We start from the raw sequence: 19,971 nt of genomic DNA, 5'->3' as shown, positions 1-19,971 counted from the left end.
AGTGCTTTTCCTTGTTCTGCTTAAAACATCAATTTAACTTGTTTGATCATGCATGAAAATAGTACAGATGGATAGATTGGATTTTTCTGATCATTTTTCATATATAATTTGTCCAATTTGGAGTTACAGAATAAAAGTTATGAATTTTTGAAGTTTAAATTATATTCTCGAATTTCCTGATTTAAATTAAATCCAGAAATATAATTATTGCGCCAGCATGACGTCAGCATGACGTCAGTGGTCAACTGCGGCTGTCTGGGGTCAAACCTGACGTGTGGGGTCCACACGTCAGTGACAGGGGGGTTTAACAGGATTAAATTAATCCTAATTAGGGATTAGTGGCGCTGGGGCCCACTGTCAGTGTCAGGGGGGGTTGACTAACAGTAATTAGCACTAACTGACCACCTGGCCGATGGGGCCCACGCGTCAGTGACCCTGGGGGGGTCAAACCCCAGGTCGGACAAGTCAAACCCGCCGGCGGTTAGTCGCCGGCGAGGTCCGCGGCGTACAGGGGCCTCGGGTTTCCTCTGTGGTGCTCCAAACGGCGTGCGGCTAGGTGCGTTGGATAGCTAGCTCGATGGCGCGTCGGACGGTGGCCGTGGCTGGGCCTGGGGTGGCCGGAGTCGACGGCGGCGAGCTCGGCTGCGGCCGCCGGGGTTCGGTCGTGCGCGGAAACGGGGTTGGAGCTCGAAGGCGAGCTAAGCGAGGCGCTAGGGATGCTCTACGGGGCCTTACGAACTTGTTGGACTCGCCGGGGTGACCAAATGGTCACCGAAGCTGCGTCGACGGCGAGCTCGGTGACGACGGAGGTTCGGCCGTGGTGGGAACGAGGTTACGGCGCGGGAACGAGGGGAAAAAGAGGGGGAAACGGTGGCGGAGCTCACCGCGGTTGCAGTGGGCGTCGAAGCGGGCTCTGGGACGCGCTGGAGACGGCGAATCGACGGCGATGATCTCCGGTGGCCGAGGAGGTGAACGGCGACGTAGGCGGCGATGCAGGGCTTCCGGAGACCCGTGGAGCGGTGGGGAGGAAGAGGGGGTCGAGGCGGAGCTCCTGAGCTAGTCGGGGGAGCGAGGGGTGGCCGGTGACGGCTGCTATGGCGAACGGCGGCGACGGTGGTGTTCGGCCGTGAGAGAGAGAGAGGGAGCAGCACGGGAGAGAGGGGGGATAAGGCCAGGGGATCGGGGCGGCACCGAGAAGAAGCGTCGCGGCGTCGGGCTGGCGGGGGAGGCAGGCAGACGAGCTGGTGGCGTGGCGCTCCGGCCGTGCGCGCGCGCCGGCCACACGCCTGGCCGACTGGCGCCAGGAGGACGACGGCGGTGGTGGGCTGGGCTGGCTTGCTGGGCCGGCCAGCTGGCTGGGCCGCACAGGGAGGAGCCCAGGTAAGCTTCTCCCTTTTTAATTATTTCTGTTTTCTAATTTCTGACATTTGTTTTGATTTAAATAAAATATTAAATCATTTATATATCTTATGCCAATTTTTGCAGGAGCTAGATATATTATTCCAGAGCTCCTTTATAATTGGCATAATATTTGGACATATATTAATATATATAATTAATATATTTCCAATGCAAATATTTATGCATTAATTCCAAATGCCCAAAATAAATACCTATGAGCTCTTAAAAATATTGGTTTGATTTTTATCTCTGTCCAATATTTTCAGAGAGCAACATGAGCATTTTCTTGGACCCTTTTGGAGAAATTTTTAATTGGATCATTTCAAAAATGATTCTGAGGGTTTCACAGATCCCCATTTCAAATTAAATGGAAAATTTAAACGTGATGCACACACTCTGATGCATGACTAGCTAGGGTGTGACAGACCGAAAAGTTCAAATCGGTTGCACCGAGATTGAAAACCTAGATCGACTTAGTGATCTCGGTGGGACCGAAATGGAGGAATCGGTCAGACCTAGAATCACAAAGAAGTTTTGGAAGGTTAAGTCTATGACAAATCGGAGACTCCGAGTGCTCCTCACACAGAGTGGTTCGAATCTGACTTGATCAAATTTTGTGATGTCGCATGAATAGAGTTTGAGACAAGAAAAGCATAGATAGCTAGAGAAGGTTCTTAGGCATTCTTGTCCATCCACTTGGCAAAAAGAAAAAAGAACCAAAAAATCAAATCAACAAGTGGATGTCCTCGAATGAGTAAAATATGCACCAACATGCTCACACAATAAGATGGCAAATGAAATATGTGGCAAAACATGCACAATCAATTCTATCATCTATCAAAACAATTGGCGATGACTAGGTCATCTATATATGAGTATATTGACTTAGGAGCCAAATGAAATCATTTGATCATAGGTTATACTCATCGTTTAAGCTTAAGTGGGGTTACCACTCTTACATAATGCATTGATGTGTTCACACCATTAGAGTTGCTTTGACTCAATTCTTAGAGTTAAGCTCCCCCTAGATGTGAGATCCCCTTTTAGAGGGATGAACTAACCTTGGGTTTTGTCGATGATGACTTCATGTAGGTGTTGAAGATGTGGATGCTCAAGGTTGATGTAGATCATTTGGAGCAATCCTTTCGAGTGAGTTGCACTTTCAACATACCTACATGGGTTAGTCCCACAAGGAACAAACAAGAATATCCATAGACATAGAGTGATGCACACACAAGATAATGTCCATGAAATCATTAGGTTACCTTGTCCCTTGCCTTACCAACATGAGGGTTTGCGACTCCTTGAACTAGTGCAAGATGTGGAAGTTGATTGCACTTGTTGTTGCCAAAAAGATATGAGTGAAGAATGTTGGCGGAGTCACCCTCAAGAACTCTCTAGTTCTTCTTCTTTGGGATCCACATCATTTTGATGGGAATCCTTGGAGTTGTAGTTGTACTTGATGAAGTAGAACTTGACGTAGTCTTGGGAACCCACTTGACCGAGACCTTAGGTGCTTCTTCAAATGCATCAATCTTTTCTTGAAGCTTGTCCTTGCCTTTGTTCTTGTGGTCTTGTGGTGGAAGATCATCTTGTGCTTGTGTTCCTTTGAAGGAAGTAGGATCATACTTCTCTTATTGAGGAACAAACTTCGTCTTGGGGTATTGATCTTCTTCCCACTCAACTCCATTGGCATTGAACTTTTGTTCAAAACCAACACCTTGATTCTTCCGGTGCCTTCCTTGCTTGCGTACAATTTCCTTGAATTGCTTACTCCCGGCAAGGCTCTTGTAAACACCTTTCTCTATAATTACCTTCAATAAGCTATTTTCTTGCTCAAGTGTAACTTGGCTAAGAGAATCATTAGTGGAATCAAGAGAACTACTAGAAGCAACAATATTGGATTTGACATTATTATTGTTACTACTATAGGAAGTATCTTTCTTGTACTTGTTACTAGACTTGACTTGAGGCATGTAAGTAGATAAGAGTAAACGCTTGGCAATTTAAGAAGAACTTTTCTTGCGGAATCATCATTGATTGCTTTTAAGAACTCATGCTCTTGCTCAAGATTGAGCTTTTCAAAGCGTAACTTCTCATGAGCCCTTAAAAGTTCTCGATGATCTTCGAAGATAGTTTCATGAGCCAACTTAAGAGTGTTTAGTTCTTTAGTTAGAAGCTCAATCTTCTCCTTATCATTGTCATTCGTTTTATCTTGATTAGCATGATTAATTGACGTTTCATCGTAGTATTCATCACTAGAGTTGTCAACAAGTAAATCATCATCCACAAGCAAGTCATCTTCATCACTATTGAAATCAACATACTCGGGATGTGTTACCTTTGGACCTTTGGCCATGAAGCATCTTCCAATTCCTTCATTTGGTGAATCAAATATGTCGTAGGAGTTGGTTGACACAAGTGCTAGACCGGCAACACCTTCATCTTGAGTATATTCGGAGTCAGAGTGATAGATTCTCTCAGAGTGATTGTCGGAGTCGGAACCGGATACCCATTCACCAACATGAGCTTGATGTCTTCGTTTTGTGTAGCTCCTTGATGACTTGTCCTTCCTTTCCGAATCCTTTCTTCTCCGTGAGGGTCTTTGTTCATAACGATCATCTCTTCTCCTCCTCTCTCTTGGTGGTGATTCTTCTCTTTTGCTTCTTCTTTTTGGAGAATCTTCTCTTCTTTTGTAGGGTGTCGTACACTCATTGGAATAGTGTCCGGGTCTCCCACAATTGTAGCAATTTCGCTCTCGACTAGAAGATCTTTTGTCATTGTAAGACCTTGACTTGGAGCTTCTTTCTTTGCTTCTACTCTTGTAGAATTTGTTGAAGTTCTTCACCATTAAGCTCAATTCTTCATTGAAGGTTTGTTTCTCACTTGATGATGTGGGGGATTCACATGAGGCTTTGTAAGCACCACTTGACTTGTTGTGAAGTTCCTCCTTATCCTTAAGTGACATCTCATGAGCAACAATTCTTCCAATGACTTCCGTTGGCTTGAGATCTTTGTAGTTTGGCATCATTTGGATCAATGTGCACACGATATCATACTTTCCATCCAATTCTCTTAGGATCTTCTTGATGATGAATCTGACGGTCATCTCTTCACTCCCTAAGCCAGCAATCTCATTTGTGATAAGTGCAAGCCTAGAGTACATTTCAGTGACACCTTCACCATCCTTCATTTTGAACTTGTCAAGCTGACTTTGGAGCACATCCAACTTGGATTCCTTGACGGAGTCGATACCTTCATGCATATCAATCAAAGTATCCCAAATTTCCTTTGCATTCTCAAGACGGCTGATTTTGTTAAATTCTTCGGGGCATAATCCGTTGAGATGATATCACAAGCTTGAGCGTTGTACTGCAGCATCTTCAATTCTTCCGCATAGCTTCACGGTTCAGCTCTCTCCCATCAAAGAATTCACCTTGCAAGCCAATACAAATAATTGCCCAAACGGCGGGGTTATGTCCGAGAATATGCATTTTCATCTTATGCTTCCAACTAGCAAAATTAGTACCATCAAAGTAAGGATCTCTACGGTGATAATTTTCCTCACTAGACGCCATACTCTCCTAGGTTGTGAAACCAAGGCTATGACCACCAAAAGCTATGGAAATCAAAGAAAATGGAGACCAAAGCTCTGATACCACTTGTAGGACCTTGAAGTATGTCTAGAGGGGGGTGATTAGACTACTTGACAAATTAAAAACTTAACCTTTCCCAATTTTAGAGTTTGGCAAATTTTAGCTATCTTAGGACAAGTCAACCAATCATCACACAATTCAAGCAAGCATGCAAAGAGTATATAGGCAGCGGAAATTAAAGCATGCAACTTGCAAGAAAGTAAAGGGAAGGGTTTGGAGGATTCAAACGCAATTGGAGACACGGATGTTTTTGGCGTGGTTCCGATAGGTGGTGCTATCGTACATCCACGTTGATGGAGACTTCAACCCACGAAGGGTAACGGTTGCGCGAGTCCACGGAGGGCTCCACCCACGAAGGGTCCACGAAGAAGCAACCTTGTCTATCCCACCATGGTCGTTGCCCACGAAGGACTTGCCTCACTAGCGGTAGATCTTCACGAAGTAGGCGATCTCCTTGCCCTTACAAACTCCTTGGTTCAACTCCACAATCTTGTCGGAGGCTCCCAAGTGACACCTAGCCAATCTAGGAGACACCACTCTCCAAGAAGTAACAAATGGTGCATTGATGATGAACTCCTTGCTCTTGTGCTTCAAATGATAGTCTCCCCAACACTCAACTCTCTCTCATAGGTTTTGGATCTGGTGGAAAGAAGATCTAAATGGAAAGCAACTTGGGGAAGGCTAGAGATCAAGATTCATATGGTAGGAATGGAATATCTTGGCCTCAACTCATTAGTAGGTGGTTCTCTCTCAGAAATGGTAATTTGGAAGTGTAGGTTTGTTCTGATGGCTCTCTCCATGAATGAAGAGGAGGTGGAGGGGTATATATAGCCTCCACACAAAATCTAACCGTTACACACAATTTACCAAACTCGGTGGGACCGAATCATCAAACTCGGTCGGACCGATTTAGTAAACCTAGTGACCGTTAGGATTTTTGGTGGGACCGGAATGCAACTCGGTAAGACCGATATGGTTAGGGTTAGGGCATAACGTAATCTCGGTAAGAACGATTACACAAACTCGGTGAGACCGATTTTGGTAATAAGCTTTCCAGAGAGTTGGTCAGGTAAACTCGGTGGGACCGATTTGCTCTTTTCGGTGAGACCGAAATGTTACAAAAGGGAAAGAGAGAGTTTACATTGCAATCTCGGTGGGACCGATCGCTCACCTCGGTTACACCGAAACGTTACGAAAGGAAACAGAGAGATTACAATCCCATCTCGGTGAGACCGAGATCCCTATTGGTAGGACCGATTTGCCTAGGGTTTGTGGCAGTGGCTATGACATCAGAACTCGGTGGCGCCGGATAGGAAGAATCGGTGTGACCGATTTTGGCTTTAGGTTTAGTTCATTTGTGGATGTGAGAAAGTAGTTGAGGGTTTTTTGAGCATATCACCAAGCACATGAAGCAAGAGGCTCATTAAGCAACACCTCATCCCTCCTTGATAATAATGGCTTTTCCTATAGACTCAATGTGATCTTGGATCACTAAAATGTAAAATGAAGAGTCTTGAGCTTTTGAGCTTGAGCCAATCCTTTGTCATTAGTATTTTGAGGGATCCACTTTCATCATCCATGACATGCCATTCATTAAGCTTTCCTGAAATAATAGTCTTGGAATAGCATTAGCTCAATGAGCTATATGTTGTTATGAATTACCAAAACCACCTACGGAGTAGTTGCACTTTCATTCTTCAACCTCTGCTCTTCTTAGTCCAGCAACCCAAAGCAGCGCCGGTCGTGCCGCATGCTCCTGCCTCCTGTGGTCGGCTATGCTGCCGCGTTGGCCTCACCGCCCCCTACTATTCCCACCACTGACCAGGCCATGCGGCGACGGCAGCCTCACACTGCAGCCGAACCCGTGAACCCTCGTACTCCTCTCCGCGCGTGCTTCCACTGCCGCGTCTTCCCCGGCTCCGAGTCATCCCCTTCCTAGGCCTCACTGTCGTCCACCTCCGTGGTGCTCTCGGCACGGCGTGGTCAACATGGTCAAGGAACGACTTCCATCGGACGTGGATTGTACGTGGAGAGGCTGACAGCTAGGTCCACGGCCGCAACAAGGGAGTGCCTCCTTATTACACGTAAAATAATGATTCCTCCACCTGACAGTAGGGACCCACGGGACGGGCCACCGTATTTCGCGAAAAAAACGTTTTCCCCCTGACTGCTGGGACCCACCAGCTACATCTTCGCACGCAAGGAAGTGCGTCCGGGCAAAAAAAACGATTCGCCCCCTAACTGCTGGGACCCACCAGTTACTTCTTCGCACGCAAGGAAGTGCCCCCTGACTGCTGGGACCCACCAGCTACATTTTCGCACGCAAGGAAGTGTCTGACAGTCGGGACCCACCTGGTCGAAGCGTACGTACAGTTGTCATTCTAGTCGTGAACGTGTACGTACATATATACTGGTCGATGTAGAGGCGCACACCTTCGTAGTAGAGGCACGTACATGTCATAGTAGAGGCGCGCACGTAGCATGTACACGTACGTACAGCGGCCAGTGTGCAAGAAACAAAATACGGCCACGTATGTATACATACGGGCGGGCTCTCAAACGCCTACTCGCGCATACGTACGACCAGGGCTCGTGTACATGGTTGGGTCGGAACAGAGAAACAGCATCGTCATCGTGTTCATGGGGAGGCAACGAAATGCTCGTGTTCATGGGGACGCAATGGAATGCGTCGTGTTCATCGGAAGGCAACGGAACGCGTGGGAGCCAACCGGCTGGGTCGGAACGAAATGCGTCGTTGTGTTCATCGGAAGGGCGTGGACGAAACAGGCGATGGAAATGAGGCCTGGCGTACCGTAGAACGGAGTAAATGGCCTTGTGTTCGACTGGCCACGTTCGAAACGGGATCCTGTTCATCGGGAGGGGTCTGGCGTACCGCAAAACGGAGGAAACGGACCTCCTACGGTCGAAACGGGGGTCCTGTTGATTGGGAGGGGTGTGGCGTACCTCAAAACGGACGAAACAGACTTGTGTTGGAGCACTATGGTCGAAACGGGGGTCCTGTTCATCGGGAGGGGTGTGGCGTACCGCAAAAGGGGACTCCACGGGATACTGTTCATCTCCACCGTCGACCTCCTCCAGCCTCCACGGGCTACCGTCGACCTCCTCCAGCCTCCACGGGCTCCTACTCATCTAGCCTCCACCGCGCGCTACTCCACAGGCTACTGTTCAACCACCCCTCCACGAGCACCCCTCCACCATCTACTGTTCATCCAGCCCTCCACGGGGTTGTCCTCTTCTTCCAGCCCTCCACACCACGGGGTCCTGTTCATCCAGAGGCAACGCCACCTCTCACTGTTCATCCACCCCCCCCTTCCCCCCGCAATGCTCACTGTTCATCCAGAGAGGCAGCATCGATCGGCTTCAGTTTGCAGCAGTAGCGAAGGAATCGCTCAATCGGGTTCAGTTAACAGCCATCGATCGATCGCTCGGGTTTAGTAACACGTAGCCTGCAGTGCAATCGCTCGGGTTCAGTTAGAGCCCAACGCCTCGCTCGGGTTTAGTTAGAGCCAATGCCTTGCACACACGCGCGTATGTGTACGAGAGAAACGCGCATCGCTCGGCCCCCGACCGCCCACCGTAACCGGGAACTCCCCAAAATTTTCCTCGCCCTCGCTTCTACCATGGTTTTTTCCGTCATGGACGGCCCAAAGAATGTCATGCAGCTGCGTCTCCAGCCCGCCCAGGACGAAAATCCCATTTTCTGTCATGATTTTTTGTCATAGAAGTAGGAGCCCATCACATCTATGATGATACCGGGTTTTGTCACAATTATCGTCATAGAAGTGTCATATGTATGACAGAAAAAAATTCGTTCGGCCCAAAATGTCACGGATGTGTCTTTTTTTGTAGTGATGGAAAATAAATCTACGCACACATAATATCTATCCATGGAGATGCATAGCTACAAGAGGGGAGAGTGTGTCTACGTACCCTCATGGACCGTTAAGCGGAAGCGTTTATCAATGCAGTTGATGTTGTCATACACCTTCACGATCTGTCCCGATCAAGTATCGAATGTACGGCACCTTCGCGTTCAGCACACGTTCAGCTCGATGACGTCCTCGCCTTGTTGATCCAGCAAGACGGGCGAAATAGTAGATGAGTTTCGGTAGCATGATGGCATAGTGACGATGGTGGTGCAACTATCTCTGCAGGGCTTCATCGAGCACTACGAAAATTATGACCGAGGATGAACTAGAGGGAGAGGGGCGCCGCACACTACTTGGGGATCGTGGTGTGTGTTTTCCCTCTCCCTCCTCACATATATATAGGTGGGGGAGGGGAGGCAGCCCTAGGGCACCCCCAAGGGGGCCGGCGATTAGCCCTGGCCTCCTGCCCTAGGCGCCTCCCCCCTTTCCTTATTCGGGTACGGAGGAGAACGCAGGAGGGGGGCCGGCAGCTGCCCTGCCTAGACGCCCCCCTTTCCTTCATGGCGCGTGGGCAAGGGAGGTGGAGCGCGCCCAACCCCTTAGTGGGCTGGTGCGCCTCCCCTCTTTGGCCCATGAGGCCCACCAAGGGTCGGTGGCCTCCCGGAACCCCTTCCGGCACTCTGATAAAACCCCGATGCATTCTGAAACCTTTCCGGAGACCAAATAGTTTCGGCCTATACATCAATCTTTACCTCCGGACCATTCCGGAGCTTCTCGTCATGTTCGTTATCTCATCCGGGACTCAAACAACATTCGGTTACCAATTCACGTAACTCATATAATACTATATCGTCAACGAACATTACGTGTACGGACCCTACGGGTTCGAGAATGATGTAGACACGACCGAGACACCTCTCCGATCAATAACCAATAGCGGGACCTGGATGCCCATATTGGTTCCTACATATTCTACGAAGATCTTTATCGGTCGAACATTTATGACAACATATGTAGTTTCCTTTATCTGTCGGTATGTTACTCTCCCGAGATTCGATCGTCGGTATCTCCATACCTGGTTCAATCTTGTTGCTGGCAAGTCTCTTTACTAGTTTCGTAATACATCATCTCATAACTAACTCCTTAGTCACTTTGCTTGCAAACTTCTTGTGACGCTGTATTACCGAGAGGGCCCAGAGATACCTCTTCGATACACGGAGTGACAAATTCCAATCTCGATTCACGCCAACTCCACATACACCTTGAGAGATATCTGTAGAGCATCTTTATGATGACCCAGTTATGTTGAGACGTTTGATAGCACAAAAGGTATTCCTCCGGTATCCGAGAGTTGCATGATCTCATGGTCGAAGGAATATGTATTTCACATTTAAGAAGGCAGTAGCAATAAACTGAACGATCATATGTTAAGCTAACGGATGGGTCTTGTCCATCACATCATTCTCCTAATGATGTGATCACATTATCAAGTGACAACACATGTCTATGGTTAGGAAACCTTAACCATCTTTTGATCAACGAGCTAGTCTAGTAGAGGCTCACTAGGGACACAATATTTGTTTATGTATCCACACATGTATTTAAGTTTCCGGTCAATACAATTCTAGCATGAATAATAAACCTTTATCATGAATAATGAAATGTAATAATAACAACTTTACTATTGCCTCTAGGGCATATTTCCATCGGCCGCATCCTCCACTACCTCGAAGGTGGCAATGGCGGCAGTCACTCGGACTCAACAACTGTCTTGTCCAAGGAGGAGGGGGCGGAGAGGCAACAGGCACGCTACGAGCGGCAGAACATCACCCGTCGCTCCGCGTACGCCAATTCAGACACGACGCGAAAATGGGCCCACAATGAGCCTGACATCGCCGCCGCCTGGGCCCCCAGCCGCTCCATCACCACCGCATAGACGGCCGCCGGACAACGCCGCATAGACGGCCGCCAGGCGACGCCGCCTTAATGGCGAGCTCGCCAAGATCTGCAAGAAGTGGTCGCTCGGCGACTCCTCCGCCAATGCCGGCAGGGGCAAGGCCGCCACCAGGGCTCCGCGGGCGCCATTGGCATTGGTCGCGGCGGCCCTCCGCACCACGCAGGAGGAAGCGGAGCGGCTCCTCCGTGAGCAGCGGGCAACAGTCGCACAAGGTCGCTATGGCGGGCCGGTGCCCTATGGCGGGTCGAACGCGCATCGTCGGAAATTCTGAAATAAATGCGAGTACCAGGACTTGAACCATGATAGACTGGTGATAAAAAATGCTAGACTTATGTAACAATTCCTACGTCCTTTACGTAGAGGCTGGACTGTCCTAATTTTATTTGCGTAGTTACTGCCTTCTCCTAGTAAAACGTCCGTGGATATAGCAAAGCTTGTTGAGATACCACTGTGACTTAACCATTCAACCACATGGGTTGGTTTGCATTTTAGAGCTATTGTGTACATCGATCGAACTGATTGGGTGACGCAAATGGGCAACCAAAGTCTTGTGCGTTCATCTCGGCACGAGAAGAGCAGATAGACGACCCATCCATCCACCGGTGGCGTGCTCATTGCGGACGCTCGTTTCGTTTCGTTTCTAGACCCTACGAGAGAGGGAACACGGCTCCATGGATCGGAAAAGAGAAGGTGACGTGACCGCAAGCGCAAGGCAGCCCCCACCACCCACCTATGTCTGCATCGCCGGCCACTCACCTCCTCGCTACGGATTGCACTGCACCGCGCCTAGCCGCCTACCTACTCACCGCCGCCGCCCGCCGGTACACGCATGTAATAACCACGGCCAAAAGAATCAATTGACAAGGCCAAGTGATGCACCCCGGATTCTCATTCCCCGGCTCATATCTTGCTCGCGTCACTGGTGACCGTGGTGCACGCGGCCAAATTTCGTGTTTTGACCCTTTTTACAAAGAAATTCGAGATCTGACCCCTGTCTGAAACTATTTCGGGATCTGACCCTTTTGACTATCGCCAGGAGGACCGACGGTAGGTTTGCACGTCCTACCGCCATCATCAGTGGCGGTAGGCCCTCTAACGGCGACTGACGGCCGTCGGCGCGTACTGACGGGGGAAAGGGCCTACCGCCACAGTCTGAGGCGGTAGTGTTCGGTGGCCTACCGCCCGAGGTGGTGGCGGTAGGTACCGAAGAGGCAAGTGATGCTGCGGGCGGGCCCTACCCACGCACCAGCCCGTTCTTCCTCCTCCCCTCGACTCGAACAGAGTCGAGCGCCGCCTCTCTCCTCATCCCGATCCCCTCCCTCGATCTCCCTCTTCCCTCCACCATTTTCGCGGATCTTTGGGGCAAATCGAAGAGGCCGGTAAGCTCCTCCATTCCCTCCAATCAGTTTTCGCAATGGTTTTTTATTTTTGAAGTTATTTTTGGCACTAGGTGCAACCTAGGTTTTGGTGTTGATTTTTTTATGATGTTTTAGTTGTTTAGGAGTATATGATTTTGGGGCAAATCTTTCTGTATGTTGAATGCAAGATTGTGAGGATAAAGGCATAACAAAATTCGTAGATGGTTAATGTATTGCAAATTTGTGAAGATGTATGTTTTGTAAAATTGGTAGGTGGTTAATGTATGAACCCTAGGTTTAGTCTTTCTTATAGCCATACGAGGAACCCTCTCTAGTTGATATGATGAACCCTAGAACCTAGATGAACCCTAGGTTTAGTCTTTCTTATAGCCATATGTGATGATTTATTGTGTGGATATTGTAGATATTTGTTTTGCTTGCATTAGAACAAATATTGATGTTTAATTAACTTTATCCAATCAATGCTTATATAAGGAACATGGCGCCACCACCACCACTTGATGAGGATGATGACTATGAAGACCCACTTGAGGAAACCATCTGTGCTCAAAGAGTGAGGCTGAGCGAACGGGAGGTGTGCAACCTATGGGACAACTTTCTGCCACGTGCTGAGTTGATCGGGGCGCCATTCGTGACCCGTCTGACAAGTACCATGATCGATCGACATGTCATGGTATGTTATTAGTGTAGAATCCACGGAATTGTTAATAGTTTAAATAATCCATACTTATCAATTGATATGTTTTTCTTATTCAGAAATTGTCAAAGAGCCTATCTGAGAGTTGTGGCATCGAGGCTGATGAAGAAGGCTATGCTGGAATACGCCTTACCGCAAGGGGCCCCGTCACTACTTGTGCGTACGGCGTGGAAACGGACGGTCGCACACATTTAAGTACAGATGGGTGGAAGAGCTTCCTCGTTGACAAGAATCTTCATGTTGGACAGGCCATCCTTATTACTATCAGGAAGACCAACCGTCAAGGCTTGAAGATGATGATCGTCATCGATACCATCTAAACTATATATGCGTGTGGCTGCTGATGATTGTCATGTTTGATTGCTACCTATTTTGGCTTCGTGAAACTATTTGGATGTGATCAAACTATGTTATGTTTATGTCTACGAAATTGTGATTAAACTATGTTATGTTTATGTCTATGAAATTATGATCAAACTATGTTATTTGGTATTTGTTTCTTAATCTGTAATGGCAAAACTAATTATGCTTATGTCTATGAAACTGTGTCTATTGGTTCTTATGTTCAGGGCCCTTGCATATTTCTATGAAATTATGATCACACTATTTGGATGTGGTCAAACTTTTTATGTCTACAAAATTTTACACGAAACACAGGACCCTACCGCCAGGCACCCTGGCGGTAGGGTCAGACAGCCTACCGCCGTGGGCCCTGGCGGTAGAGTGAACCTACCGCCAGGACGCTTGCATATCTCGTTACAGAAGGCATGCACGGCAAAATCCTGCCACACACCTTACCGCCAGATCCCCTGGCAGTAGGGTTAGACAGCTTACCGCCTGGTTGTCTTGCGGTAAGGTACTTATCCACGTCAGCGCGCGGTGACGGCCCCCGTCTTCCTCCGTCACACCCTACCGCCAGGGTATCTGGCGGTAGCCTGTCTAACCCTACCGCCAAGGGCTCTGGCGGTAGCAAAAGGGTCAGATCCCGAAATTTTTTCGAACGGGGTCAGATCTTGATTTTGTTTACAAAAAAGGTCAAAACACGAAATTTGGCCGGTGCACGCTGCAGACACACAGCGCAGCGCAGCACACGGAGTGAGTGAGAGTGACCATGGTGCACCAGCGCCAGCGCTCCCGGCTGTCGCTCTCAAGCCCGCGTTAATACGCGTGCCATTACTAGTAGGAGTACTGCCGTGCTGAAACTCCAGCCTCCCCCTTCCCCTGCCTGCCCGCCGCTGCCATTCCACTCCACCACGCCCCGATCCGGTGATCCGGCCAAGAACGAACCGGCCCCGGCGGCAACCAATGGCGTCGGCGCGCCGCCTGCTGCAGACCTACCCGGGCCAGTTCCAGGCCGCCGAGCCGCCCGACGCCCTCGGCGCCGACTCCGACGTCGTCGTCATCCTCGCCGCGCTGCTCTGCGCGCTCCTCTGCGTCGTCGGCCTCGCCGCCGTCACCGGCTGCGCGCGCTCCCGCCGCGGCGCTGGGGGCACCAGATCCGCCGCCTCCTCCGGCCCCGACGCGAACAAGGGGCTCAAGAAGAGGGCGCTCATGGCGCTGCCGAAGCTGGCGTACGAGGACGCCGTGGCGGCGGCCGTCGCGGCGCGCGGCGGCACGGCCTCGGCGGCGGCCGGGGAGGGGCAGGAGGGGATCCTCTCGGAGTGCGCCATCTGCCTGTCGGAGTACGCGGGGAAGGAGGAGATCCGCGTCCTGCCGCAGTGCGGCCATGGCTTCCACGTCGCCTGCGTCGACGCCTGGCTCCGCGCGCACTCCTCCTGCCCTTCCTGCCGCCGCGTCGTCATCGTCGTCGCCGACGCGGCGCCCCGCAAGATGCCGCCCGAGCCCAAGCGGTGCCGCAAGTGCGAGTCCATGGAGGAGGCGTCCTCCTCCGCCTCCGCGACCGCCGGCGACCACAGGGCCGCCCGTTTCTTGCCATGACGTGCTCTAGCAAGTGAGTCTGGACATGGCAATGGCATGGATGCATAATGTGTCTGCGGATGTGAATCAGTGAATGTGAGTTTCACATCGATGTCTGTACATTCTCTTTGACGTGACTGGCCTGTTTTCATGGACTCGATCGCGAAGTAGGTTTTCACTCTGAAATCCGTTGAATTTCAGTTGACATTGAAATATTTAAACATTTCAGCAATTTCAGTACAACACAAGACTTAAAAATGTTTTTCTTTTAAAAAAATTGGTTGAATTCGCTTTGGCCGAAATGCAAACCGAAATCATTGAAATTTACTTGAAATATCTGAAACTAAAAGTGAAAACCATATTGGGGCCTCGATTTGGTCAAGTATTACAGTTGGTTTGCATGCCTGTGCCTAGCATATCTATGAATTTGCTGTATTTCTAGTTCAACCATTTTTCCTGTCAAAGTTATCATCAAGAAAGTTCAGAAAAGAACTGGCGATCGCGTATAGTTTTCTTCCAGCAGGGCACTGCCGCTTGCTTCAAGTAAGTTCAGTTGAGTGTGGCTACTTAACCTCTGATCGGGTTCATCGTTTTCCTATTACTGCATGTCCATTAGACCCAGAGAACTACTGCTACTGATAGTAGTACCACTGTATTCAACAGTGTGATTTAGGATTTCAGGGAATAATCTGATGCCTTTCATACCCCACTCATGCAGTCATGCTACATGCGGATAGTTCCGACCAATTTGGTCACGAGATCAAGACTTGTATGTCGTTTATCTCCTAATAGCTTGATGCATGTGTTACATTGCTACGGATTATTTTCTTAAGAGCTCGTTTTTATCAGTGTTGCTAAGTCTCAGTCCACTGAGACTTTGTTAAGTCTTAGTCGATAATATATTCGTGAGATCTCACATGAAAATCAGTGCAATTTTTTTCAGTTTTTCTTTTTCTCTTCTGCATGTTATGTCACTCGGTGAAGACTTAGTTAAATCTCAGTCGACTGAGACCTAGTCACGCCCTTTTTTATAGTTATCAGAGTTATTACCATTTAGTGTAGTTTTTTTTGGTTGAGATGAAAGCGGCCCTTGGTTGGTTCGTGTACTTAAAGCATCTACAACCGGACTTGGCAAATCCGTTCCCTATACACCCGCAGGTGCGTCCAGGCATGTCCACGGACATTGCCCGCCAGCCCCTCATATGGGTTGTCGCACATCTACATACCTCAAATGCGGAGCCTCAAATCCATGTAATCCATGCACGTCGATCATAAGATACAAATTGTTCAAATTCAACGGTTCGAAACAAAGCAAAGGAAATTCACGGTTCAATAATTCGAACATGCCAAAATGAAATAAATGTCCAAACGTGACGGATGCCTCGATTGCTGGCCGGATCACTGGTCGGACGTCCATGTTGCCTGCTTTGAGGCCATCCTTGCGTCCTGCTCCGCCTACATCCGGGTTGCATGTTCCACCTGTATCCTTGCCGCATGCTTCATTATTGCTGCAGTCGCCCTCGCCGACTCGTACTCCCTACGCTCGCTGATTTCCTTCTTCTTCTCCGCAAGCCACCTCTTTGCTTGCTCATCTAAGAGGGTTTTGTCCACCAACATGATGTTCGCATCCTCCGCTTCCCTTACAACATCTCCTTCTCAAGCTCAATTTCTCCAAGTGTCTTGGCCTTCTCAAGCTCCCATTTGATCGCCGCCTCTTGCTTCTCGAACTCGATCTTCTCCCTCTCAATTTCCAGCTTCTTCTGCGCCCTCTTCCATGTGGAGGACATTTTTGTAGTCACGTCGTCACGGGAGGCCCTTGCCTTCTCCCACTTGTTTCCCATGACTCGCAGGTTATCCTTTGGCATGGTGGCTCTTCCATTCTCGACGATAATATCGTCCTCTTCAACGTCAAACCCGATTGACTGGAGGGAGCTTGAGCCATCATTCCTCTTCTTGCCGGCCTTGAGATCAACCACAAATTGTGTCCACTTTGGCACTCCATTCAATATGATCTAACAATGGCTAAAATCAAACGGCTTCTTCTCCGTTTCGTGATACAAAGTGGCCGCCATCGCCGTCTAGCAAACAACATATGTATGAGCACGAGAATGCAAACACAAGAAGCATATGCAAATGATGACAAGATGAAGCAATTGAACTTACGTGAGTTTCCACTCACATCCCATTTTGAGGGTGCTTGGTCACTTATAAGTAGTGGCCGACGTACTTGTTCTCTTCCCCTTGAATGACCTCTCATCGATGTTGGAGAGATGCCACATTACGGTTGGTCGCGATAGGATGTAGCTTCACATATTCCTTTTGTTCGTGATACTCCTTCCAAATCTTTTTCTAATACTTGTTTCCTTTTTGCTCAGTGCTGCATATTGGATCCATTGTTGTGGCCAACCAAGCTTTGATCAACAAGATGTCCTCAAAAGTTGAGAATGCCGGACCTCTTGCCTTTGCCGTCTTTCCCTTCTTCTTCTTCTTGCTCGGACTGGGATCTAATGTTTTCCCAACATCAAATGGGATGCCCCCAATTCGTACTCCATTTGGGTCGGACCATGATTGTCATTGATCATGTCCGATAGGAACACCTCCTAAATGATCATGGTTTGCAAGCATTCATCATGCACGAAATGAACTAGCGTTCTATGCAACATTGAATATGACATATGCAAAGTTGATCAAACATGAGCAACAAAAACATATCGACTCTTGTCGTGTCATCCCGTCGAACAGGTCGTGGGCAGCCTGGGCATCGCCGGTGCCGGTACTCATCCGTGCTTGAACGAGCTACAACGAGTGACATACCTCTACCGCCGGCATCTGCGTCGGCGGAAAGCTCATCGGAATGCCCCAACCGGCAGTATGGATCCTCCTTTGTCCCAACGCATGGTCCGAGGGTGCAATCCGCCTCGGCGACGGATGGATGGGGTGTGGGGTTCGGGTGCGGCACACGTGGGGGCGGGTGGACAATTGCTTGTTCATGTCCGCATCTCCCTGCGACCCTGCCGCCGCTTCCCTCTCGCTCTGTCGGTGTTGTAGCATGCTCCGAGCGACATTCTCCGCCTTGCACGACAGAGCTGAGGACGGGACGCCGACGGACGAGGCGGACGCAGTCACCCTCGCGGCCGCCGGGGACGGGGTTGACGACACATCTATGGCCGTGGATCGAGACCGGTGGTGAGGATGTGGAGCAAGGGTGGCGGACGGCGAGGGCTTGGGCGCGGGAAAGGTAGGAGGGAGGCGGGAGGAGGAGGAAGGGTTTCATGGATTTGGTGCAATTTGAGATGGGTTAGGGATGTCGGGTCCGACGTGATGAATGCGTCCGGGCGCCTCCATACTCGCTCCTTATTTGTGCTGGATATAAGGGTGTCGGTCAGTCCGGACTTTTGAGGTCCGTGTAAGGAGCCCATCTTGGTCAAATTTTTGTGACCGGTTGACCGGCCTGTCCGCCCGGGCGTTTGCACGTTCATTTTTGAATCAGTGAAACTTGCAATTCTTATTACATACACTCTTTTTTGAAACAATTTGTGACATACACTTATAACTAGATCAATGGAGAGCAACCCTTTTCTACTGCTCACCGGCATCCTTTGCTGCGCCCTTGTATACATAGTAGTAGGACAGCCACCCCTGTAATTTCTATTTCTACTCTCTGTCAATGAAATGATACGGTTCCAAGAGTATTCACGAAAATAATAATGAATGAATTTGTCTGATCGATCAACGTTGCGTACTGAAGCAAAAATCTGCACCGGGGACGTGAGCGTCGAGGGCCGGCAACGAGGCCGACCTCCACCCGTCACAAGGAGGTACCCTGCGCACCGGAAGCGCCGCAGCCGGACGCTGCACGCCCCCGCCCTCCTCCTCGGCCCTCGGCGACGCCGGCACGCTCTCTGGGTCGTCGGACCGCGCCCCGGCATTGTGGAGCAGGTGCACCGGCGACGAGCCGACGCCCGGCGTCGCGTCGCCGCCAATCTGCGCCATCAGCATGCCGGCGTCTCGGGCCTTCTTCTTCTCCTTGGCCACCTTTCGCCAGTTGGTCAGCGCCTTGGCCGTCTGCTCGTTGAAGACGCTTCTCTTCATGTGTGAGCCCATCTGCGTGACGAGCGCGTAGAGCGGGAAGGTGATGTAGCTGCACATGATCTGGGCGGCCACCCCGAGCACGACCTTGGCGATGCTCACTCCCATTTTCTGATGGTAGCATTTCTTCAAGCCGGGCGTGCCCTGCGATGCAACAAAGCTCTCTGTCAGTGCAGTTCATCAGCAGCACTTGGTGCCATGCATTGCATCCATGACTGAAGTGGCAATTACTGGTACGTACTACCACTGTCCACACGAAATGTGCCATCTGAAACGCGTTCTGGAAGAGCGTGAGGTGTATGAGGAAGAGGACCCAGTCGGGGCGGTCGAACCAGAAGTACTTGTTGCTGGGCTGGACGACGGGAGCCCCCTTGACGACGCTCTCCCGGTCCTGGATCTCCTGGGCCATCTCCATGATCACCATCTCCAGCTTGGTCCCAACCCACAAGAGGATCTGGTGATGTTGCACACAAGGCAGCAAATGACATGTTAGTTAAGTTTGGAGTTACATCGCAATTGGCGGGTTGGCCATTCCATTGGACGAAGAAATTCTGGAATCTGGACTTACCACGAGAGGAACCACAGACATCCATACAAGAGTGCCGATCCCTGCGAGAAGATGACAATGGTGGTCATGGGACAAACTCACAAAATATGAAGAGAAGTAAAGGAGAAGGCGAGCAGGACAGGACAAAGCAGCTACCGTGGAAATCAAGGAAGAGGATGAGGACCGCCACGAACCAGAGCTTGAGGCTGCCACAAGAGGCCAAATGTGTCATCAGTCAAGATCATATTCATATGAGACGTAGCTGCAATTGTATAATCTATCTATTTTTTATTTTCCAGAAAGACTCTGCCCGTTCCGCCCGTGCAATGGCCACTCCCTCCCCGTCTGGCGGCCGCCCCCGTGCGCTGCGGTGGCTGGAATCTAGCCCATCTTCCGCAGGCGCCAGCTCATCCCGCAGACCGCCGACCTCCCACCCTG

At 49.8% G+C, this 19,971-nt stretch overlaps 2 protein-coding genes across 3 annotated transcripts in view; one reads left to right on the top strand and one right to left on the bottom strand.

Moving 5' to 3' along the window:
• The first annotated feature begins 14,083 nt into the window (after window positions 1-14,083).
• LOC119294064 (probable E3 ubiquitin-protein ligase ATL44) lies at window positions 14,084-15,054 on the top strand. The gene has a single exon (XM_037572337.1). It carries the CDS (start codon window positions 14,286-14,288, stop codon window positions 14,916-14,918), a length of 633 nt encoding a protein of 210 aa, XP_037428234.1. The 5' UTR covers window positions 14,084-14,285; the 3' UTR covers window positions 14,919-15,054.
• A 3,362-nt stretch (window positions 15,055-18,416) lies between these two features.
• Window positions 18,417-19,971, bottom strand: part of LOC119291842 (MLO protein homolog 1) — an 18,381-nt gene continuing 16,826 nt past the window's right edge. Inside the window, exons 6-9 of one of the 2 annotated variants that reach the window (XM_037570647.1) lie at window positions 19,690-19,739; window positions 19,555-19,595; window positions 19,228-19,440; window positions 18,417-19,130 (exon numbers count right to left, since the gene is read on the bottom strand). In XM_037570647.1, coding sequence (XP_037426544.1) covers window positions 18,627-19,130; window positions 19,228-19,440; window positions 19,555-19,595; window positions 19,690-19,739 — 808 coding nt within the window. In that variant the 3' untranslated portion in view covers window positions 18,417-18,626. The remainder of the gene's footprint in view (window positions 19,131-19,227; window positions 19,441-19,554; window positions 19,596-19,689; window positions 19,740-19,971) is intronic. The other variant, XM_037570649.1, reaches the window with a different exon arrangement.

The sequence above is a fragment of the Triticum dicoccoides genome, chromosome 4B (genome assembly GCF_002162155.2).
Source record: "Triticum dicoccoides isolate Atlit2015 ecotype Zavitan chromosome 4B, WEW_v2.0, whole genome shotgun sequence".
NCBI classification, from domain to species: Eukaryota; Viridiplantae; Streptophyta; class Magnoliopsida; order Poales; family Poaceae; genus Triticum; species Triticum dicoccoides.
This window is presented reverse-complemented; position numbering and strand designations above follow the sequence as displayed.